General features: G+C 41.7%; 1 protein-coding gene across 1 annotated transcript in view; it reads left to right on the forward strand.

Moving 5' to 3' along the window:
* Positions 1-8,963, forward strand: part of TMEM254 (transmembrane protein 254) — a 22,961-nt gene continuing 13,998 nt past the window's right edge. Inside the window, exon 1 of the mRNA XM_009998132.1 lies at positions 1-27. Within this exon, the coding sequence (XP_009996434.1) occupies positions 1-27 (27 nt within the window). The remainder of the gene's footprint in view (positions 28-8,963) is intronic.

Here is an 8,963-nt window from a genome sequence, read left to right on the forward strand (position 1 = left end):
ATGGGACAGGGAGCACAGGAGCAGAGGGTAAAAGAAAGTTGGAGAGCCCCAATTTAAACTGGCACAAGAAAGTATGGAACTGCATATGACCTTTTCATCTCTTCCCAATTCCTGTACAACTGTCTGTAGGGTGCATAATAAACTGTATCAAGGAAACCAAGGATGTTTGTTAAGTTACAAAGAGAGCTTACTCATTCAGTCTGGCTGCAGGGAAGGCTAGAACAAATGCTGTCACTTTTCTTTCCAGATTTCAAGTTTAATGGCAGAAGACATCATGGCATAGGAAGAGCTACAACACAAGCCTGACCCTGCAGGCAGCCTGCAATATCTATCTCAAAAGGAGAGCAAAGCTGCCTCCTCCAGCACACACATACACACCTCATAGTCACAGCCAGTGCAGAAGAGATAAGGAGGAGTCGGCAGAGGCCTGCACGGACTTGCACCGCTTACTAACAGTGACTGTCCACCACCTACTAGCTAGGTCAAATAGACCGGGCTTTTGTTAACATCCTCTGGCTATGGAAAGAGAGCAGTTCACACTTCCCGGAGTTATTGTTTCAGGCATTCTGCCAGGCAGCCTCTTTACACCCTTCATTTTCAGAGATTTTCTTTGCAATGCTAATTGATAGAGACTTAGATTGCAGTTTTGTTTTTAAGGGAGATTCCAGGAAAGAAGATGGCAATCTTTGGCTCCCCCTCCTTTTCCCCCTCTTCTGCAGAGACATAGGGATTTGGCCTAACGTAAGAGCTAATTTCTGCTACAGCTTGACCATCACCTAATCCAGGCAGCAGCATTGACCAGCCTTTGCTGCCCATGTTACCTTGGCATCATCATGCTTTTACATATGAGTCATCATCAAAACAACTGCTTGTGAGCTCCCCCACCTCTTCTCTAAACTGTGTGGGGAAAATAGTATTCCCCACCCTGTATTTTTGTTTCATTTCACACATAAGGGAATGGGAACAGTGTGGGGAAAGAGGCAAGAATACCCAAAGCAGCATGCTTAACAAAACCAGTATGTCTTTGGTTCATAGATTGTATTCAGATTCCCACTAAAATCCATGGAATTTTGCTATAGATTTCATTAGAATCCAATTAAATAAACCCACTGTGTTCACTGCCAACGTTGCTTTATGCCAGAGTCATGGTGTAAATGCTTTTACAGAGGAATCCAAATCACGTGTGGATTATGTTGAAAATACAACAAAAATTAAGGATATATATGTAAAGAGGCATGTAGGAAAGGCAACACAGCTGCTAGACAAGGACTAGCCACAGCACTCTTTAAAATTACTCTGAAAAAAAAAAAAAAAAAAAAAAGTCTGCATTTCTCCATATTTGAATATTTGAAATGTTTGAATGAATAGTAATGCACTATTTGAATTGCATTACTATTTGGATACACTACATCTTTCACAAAATGCGTGGTTGTCCTTAGGAACTTTTTCCCTCCAAAACAGCCCTAGTGTTAGGAGATATAACAGTGGCCCCAAAATTATGCTAGCATGAATGGGATGGCGAATTACCCAGTGCAGCATGGGCTCTGTCACCAGGCACCTGCCTGGGGAGTCTTAGGACAAGCACAGCAGTCTAGAAATCCCTACATCAAACATTTTCTAGGGCAGTACAATGCTATTGATGTTTAAGTAGAACTTTCATCCTGAAGGAGGCAAGATCAATTTCACTAGCTGCTCTTCAGGCATTAACACCTCATAAAAAGGATGCTCATGCCCTGCTTATCTAGAGTGCAACTTTAATTATCTTTTGGTACACCTTTCGCAGGCCATTACTTACCAGTCAACACTGCTTTAATTATAGGTTTGGCAGCTCTTACATCACTGAAATGAAAGTACTACAAAGCAACCCTGGATAACTGCAGAGTGATTCCATGTTCAAATGTAAAACTGTGGAATTCAGTAAAATATCAGGGACTCTGTTCCACAAAGATTTCTCACTTTGTGCAGTGCTGTCATAGCCCAATGTACCCAGGAACCCTCCAAACAATAGGAGCAGCCAAGTGATGGTTGTGCTCCCACCAGCTCCCTTTGGGCATTTACAGCAGCCTGTCTTGTTATTCGAGTAATTCAGTGGTGCACCATGCGTGCTTCCAGGATGTATCGGGGCAAGCAGGATGGAGACATCTTGAGCAAAAAGAGGGCAAAATTCATGCTAAACCTTTCTTTCTAAGTGCATTCATTCCACAGTCCAGACCTGACTTGGGAGCTGTCACCTGCACCTATGAGCTTTCCCTTGCAGTAAATGCCATTATTATGCCAAAGCATTACTGTAGCCTTTTTCTCCTATCTGAATGTTATTTCTAACACTTGTAGGTGGAATAAAACAATATTGCCCTTTTGAGACATACCAGTCTTGCCATCTGACTCAGTTGCCATTAAAATCTATAGATTTCAAGATGAAGAAACAGTTACACATAACTTTAGAATAATCTCACACTTATTTTTTCTCACATGTAACACTTGAAATAATTCATGGCACTGATTGTAATTGTCTGAAATCTAGGGTTACTGCAAAAAAAGGGTCATACTGATGAGTTTTTGAGTCCTGTGACAATCTTGAAAGAAATTGTCATCCCTTTCAAAGAGAAGGCTGTCTTAATTTTTAAAGGAAGTAAGACCCCAGGTAAAACTGAAGCCAAAGTATTGAACTTTGTCTCTTCTGAAGAGCAGCTGAGTGCTGCCAAAAGCCATTCTTTTTTCTTCTAGGCAGTAAAAAAAAGTCTTGAGAGACGGATGTGGGATAGCAGAGGCTTCCTGGGAAGGTAGCGATTACTGCTCCCGCTCTCACACAGTACAATGTCTTCTGCTCTGGTGGAGGGAAATCTCTCCTCTGTGTGACAGATTTACCTCACACAGCCACACAGAACACTTATCTAGAGTTTGGACAGGATGAACCTGTAAAGAGTTAGAACGACCACGGGGAACAGCAGATCAGCAGAGCAGTCCACACCAGCACAGCAATGTGCTGGAGTAGGATTTTCACCTTCAATAAGCCTAAAGCACAGATTATCAGTATTCTTGACCCCTGAGCAGAAAAGCTGCACAGGAACACATGCAGTAGCAAACCTGCATTCCCTAAAATCTTGCCTCAAGAAACATTAAAAAATTGTGTATAAAATATTCTCTTGAAATCCAGCCTGAGCCTCCAGAAGATTACTGAGTGCAGTTCAGTCTGGCAAGCCCTCGCTTGCTCCAGCACTGCTGAGATAAATACAATTTCATTTAAATGTAGCAGCATTTTATACCCACTACGGTCAGGCTCACAGTCTGTATTACTTTATGGTAATCCATTCCTCATACTCCCTGCCATTGCCTTCCCTGTCTCCTTGCCTTCATAAGAAAGTCTTAGTCCTCATCCTCACCCTGTGCTGTTTGTCTAACTGGCAGATGCCCTATGACTGATCAGCTCCAGAAACACTTGTGGACTCAGCACCTGAGGGGATCAAACCTGTGAACTTCAGATGTTTTAGGGCAAGGACTGTATAATTTTCTTGTGCTGGAGAATGCAAACACACCCACATGATACTATAGAAATACAACAAATCTCCACAGTCTGACAAACCTGATTACTATAACTAGTCACCGAAAGACGAGTTAATGTGGCCTTAAGGCTAGTCTGCTGGGACTGGAGACAAGTTGTCTGGAGTCTTCTCCTCCTTGTTCCAAGAACTATTGCTCTAACCTCCCTTGTCAGTCCTATTTCTTCTCCTAAGTAACATCCCCACCCACCTATCTGTCGTGAAATGTGCCTCCCACCCATCTTATTCATCTGCTAGTAACCCCAGTTCTTTGCTAAATCTGTGCTGGCTTCTTTTGTACTGCAGTTAGCTTTTCCATCACAATATTCTCATTCCAGACACAAGAAAAAAATACTGAGAGCTAGGAAACTCTCTCAATTCACATGACTTGTTCATTAAGTAAGAAACATGATAAAGATGCACTAGGTGGTCCTAACAGACCCTCAAAAGAGTGAGCTAACTGGAAACCTTTCCTGTTTCCCAACACTGCACTCCTGTGTTGACCACAATGCACGTGAAGAACTTAGCAACCTAAGGCAGTGTTTTTCACAATAGGAAGCAGAAATTGAAGTTTGGAATTCCTTCAGAAAGAAACAAGAGGCAGTATCAGATTCCAAATACTATGTATTAAAATACACATGCACTGTCATCAAGTGGTTAAGGGACAGAAGAAGGCATCAACGTGCTAATAGATTGCTGGAGACTTACTCCTTTGGCCAGTTTTATCCACTCAATCTAATGCTGTAGGGTGCTGGTATGCAGAGTAACAGCCCCTTACCTGTATGTAACAGTTTTGACTAGTCTAAACTACTCAGGTTTTCCCAACATGACCAAGGCTGCTCAGCAGATACAAATAAAAACACAAATACAGAACTGTAAAATGCACAACTGTGATCAAAAGTCAAGCCTTCTGTGCAACCTGCACTTCACACTAGTGGCTTTGGCTCTCTGTTTAGAAGGGCTCATTAATGCTATGTTGGCTGAAGCACATCATGATAAAACAGGTCTGTTTCTCTTTTCCGTTTCTTTTTAATTACAGAAAAAAACCCCACAGTGACAGTGTAAGGATGAGCATGTAGAACTCCAACATAAATTCACCTCCTAAATTAACAAACTGAATTTGTAATAAGATCAATTAATTCCTTTTTAGCTTAGAGGCATTACTGACTTCTTAATATTTGCAAAAAATTAAGTATTTGGCCAGGACATTAATAGCTGACAATTTTCAAGACCTGAATTATGCTCCCAAATGTATAGAAGATCTAGCAGAAGACAAACAGTTTTATCAAACATCCAAGGAATCCATTTACCTGTAAGAAGAATACAGCAGAGATATATGCAAAAGTTATTTACTTCCAAGTCACAGAAGATACTTGTTACAACAACGAGCAAAATTACTATACCCGTTGTTTCTTCCTAAGTTCATCTCATTACACGTTACATTTTATTTTTTTTTGTAAGTATGGAAATCTGCTAAAAATCTTGACCTTTAACCTCAAAACTGTAATGCTTGTTGAACTGCAACATGAAATATTTTTTAAGACCATTTTGAAGACCCTTAACTTCTCTGGTCTTAAAACTAAAACATTAACGTGAAATAATTTTTAACTCCCCATTAAAAATAACAGAACAGTTACAAGTTAACTAGTTACATTAGGAATCGGACATTGCCTGCAGTAGTTTCATTGTGTCATTTAATGCTGATTTAAAAAGATTTTATTGATAGTTCCATCTCCTTAGGTAACTTTCACTGAATGCATCTCATCTCTTGTACCAGCTTCAAATCCAAATTAAAGTTTGCTGTAGTTCATTTCCAAGTAACTTCCTAAAAGACACCAAATTCCTTAACCCTTACTTATACAGAAAGTTGCTGTTTACACAAGTCACATCACTGACTCCAGTAGGATGACTCATGCCATAAAGGTTGGTCTGAATTAAACTAGTTCCCTCCCATGCCTTTTTTTTTTTTTTTTTTTAAGAATTTTAAAAGACACAGAAGAGCCAGTATGTCTCTATCTAGTCTCCAGCATCTACCAGGAACACAAAAGAGGCAGACTACCTGGCAAATACCCTTTGTACTTCACGTTGAAAGTGAGATAGTCAATATCTCTAAGTTAGAGATAGCAAATGTTTCTAAACTGAAGGGGCAACAAGTTCTCTCCACTACTAGGTACAACAAAAATGATAGTATTTGAAAATCTAAGGGTTTGAAGTGAGCCAGATATGTCTGAGAGGTTTGGAAGGAAGAATGCACAGGTCCACTTTAATGTTTTCAGCAGAACTAACTCACCTCAGTTTACATACCCAGTCACTATGGAGATGTAAGGACCCTAGAGACACAACTTCAGTGAAAAATCTTTTTTAAAAACTAATGTAATTGTCTTTGGAATCTCAAAGAGGATCATATTTCACATTTTCATGTTACTGTATGTTTAGTAGCCTTACCTGTTGATCTTGTAAGAACATCTCTCTTGGTACTAGATTCTTAAGAGGTATTCGTGGCTTTAATTACCCTTTAATTTAATTTGAAAACTAAACCAAGTGATGCAAGTGAAAAAAAAAAAAAAAGTTTGTATGCAACTATGAGGGAATAAACTCTTTTCATCCAACTTTTAAACATTTTTAAGTTTATCCTTTCCCTCTCTTATCTGTGGCCTTGACCACTATAAAAATAGACTCAGTTTAACAATCTGTGCATCCTAAAGCATGGTAAATCTAGATTATCTCATCTGCAAATGCTTGGAGCATGTAATTTGTGATGGCAGCTGTGCAGACTGTTAGCTACTAGTATCTGCATGTTCTCTAGCATAAGAAAGGCCTGAGAAAGAACATGTAGCTGTTAATCCTGTGAGAAGAGACAAACATGTTCCAAACCGTACATCTAAAACTGGCTTCTAGTAAGCGTGGCCAGAGCTGCCTGAGCTGCCTCCCTGCACTTAGCCTTGGTGATATTGTGGTGTGTAGCAGGCTACTGAGACCTGCCAACTCATAACAGCAATCCAGGTCTGCTCTCATTTTGTGGCAATCATAAAAAGAAAGGAAAAAAGTAGAAATCTCAGAAATGAAGGTGAAGTAAAGCATGCAGAAATACTTTTATTTCCTGTAAACCTGGCAAAGTACATTGGTTCTGCATTTTTTTTCCAATAATCCACATGAAACGGTTTGGGATTTGTATTTTCTAATTTAGATTATGTTTATCAGTAAGTGCAATTCACTGACAAATAGCATTTCTATTGTTGAAGCCACAAAAGTAGTTAATTTAGTTCAAAGTATGCAGGCATAAATGCAAACATTTTGCAAAATATGATAAAGCATGTTTTTCAGACAGAATCTGAAAAAATTACTTCCTCAATTAGTTGTTAGGTACATACTAACAACACTTGAAATATAAGAAAGACTAATCATTGAAAGCAGCGGATTCTCTGCCTTTTGAAGTCTTCACAGTAAGATAAAATGTCCCTTGAAAAGTATGCTTTGGGTAAGTGCAAGTCACTGAGCTCAATTCAGAGACACAAGGTACTACTTAAGAGCCTTGTGCTGGCCAGGCTAGATGATGCTACAGGACTTTTGGCTTTAAATTATGAAAACTGGAATTATATTCAGCTTCTTAAATACTCCAGAGACTCATCTCTGTCAAAAGAAACAGGCTTTCTTAAACAAGCCAGGTCAAAGACACTGTCCTGGATTAGAAATGTAACAACTGAAAGTCCACCCCCACAAAAGCTTTGAGCAGAGAGTTGCCTTCATTCACTATTTAACTTTCAAGTCCAAGGCTGTGGAGATCCCCAGGGCTGGTAGCACTGTGTGAGCAATGCTGGCAGCAAGGAGGGGTTGCTGCTGCTCGTGAAGACTGACCCCTTTTGGTGGGCTGGCTGGTTTTGTGGCCATGGTCTGTCTATCCGGCCCAGGAAGAACATCACTTAATAAACAGGTAACTCAGCTATTGTCAGCGAAAGAGAAAGAAGTGTAAGGCAGGTACTCCTCCCCTACCCAAGGCAACAGCGTGAGCAATCTTGACTAGAATGTGGCAGAAAGGGTGACACTGTCTCTGACCTCATCTGGCTGCCACCAGTCAGTCTAACAAAGCAAATGTCCATGGAGATGAACGAGCAGCAGAGGCTTGTGTGTTCCCCCCGTCCAGGAGGTAGGAAGGGGAAGGTTGTGCCTCCCCGCTCCCAGCTGCGGGTCACACACCCCGGCAGACCCAGCAGCACCAACGCGTCGTCCCTCCCGTCGGTGCCCGCAGCCCCTTCCCTTCCTCTCACTCACCGCCCCCTCCAGCCGGCCCCACGCAGCAGCACAGCCCTACGCGCCTTGTAAACTGTTCACATTCCAACACAACTGCTTTAATTGTGCCCTTCGAAATCCCAGGCACTTCTGTCGGGACGTCTCAGGATCTCAGGACAACCCTGGGACGTGGATCTGCCAGCAGGCAGGAACAATTTGTGTAGAATGCACAATGTAGAATGTAGAATTTCTTGCTCTAAGGAGCAAGAAATAAAGTAATGAGCTACATAAAAATAGATTGAACGTTACACATTTCTGCCAGACACCAAACAATGTAGGCAGAGCCACAGACACGTTTTCCCTGCAGCAGCCAAGCAACCCAGGCGACATCAAGCAGGTGGCATTTTGTGTTGTCATCCTCTGTGACTTGTACAAATGGCCTCCCAGGAAGTTTTACCACTGCAGATTTTCTTACCAAACTCTTCTGTAAACTCCACAGAACACCTCAGCAAAAACAGCACAGTGCCTTGGGCAGAAATAGCCAGGCATGAAACAGAGACACGGACACAGAACAGCCCCAGGGCAGAACAACACTAAACCCAAACGCGTGGGAAATCAACCCCTTCTATAGAAATCCTCTTCTGCACCACAGTGCTCAGGCTAGAAAAATGTCAGAACTTGCTGTATTAGTTGTTGCGAAAAAAACTAACAGCTTTAGAGGCACATCATTAGAGTTTAAAAAAGCAGCTGTATTTAGGCTCCAGGCAGAGAAAGAACAGCCCAGTCACCATTTCTCTGTCCAGCAATCGGGTATCACAGCTCTAGGGAAAGCATGAGATGCCTCCCCCAACATTTCTATCTGTGGGCATCTTTCCCAAGGCCCTAGGGATTTATTTGGACAAGTTCAACACTGAATGCAAAGTCCCAAAGCGGCACAAAACAGGAAATTCTAGGTTTAATAGACTTTAATTTGGTAGCGCTCTCAGATTGTCTCTTTTATACACGTATTATTATATATATATATTTATTTGTAATTTTTACCAGGAGTACTTCAAACAACGTCACGTACCGCAGGGCTCCCGACATCTGTCCCAGAGACCCCCGGGCGGTCCCCGGCAGCGCCACCAGAGGGCGCGCTGGCCCCGCGCTCACAGCCCAGGCCGGGACACCCGCTCCATCCCGCTCCCCCCCGGGGACACC

The sequence above is a fragment of the Chaetura pelagica genome, unplaced genomic scaffold (assembly GCF_000747805.2).
Source record: "Chaetura pelagica isolate M959 unplaced genomic scaffold, ChaPel_1.0 scaffold205, whole genome shotgun sequence".
NCBI classification, from domain to species: Eukaryota; Metazoa; Chordata; class Aves; order Apodiformes; family Apodidae; genus Chaetura; species Chaetura pelagica.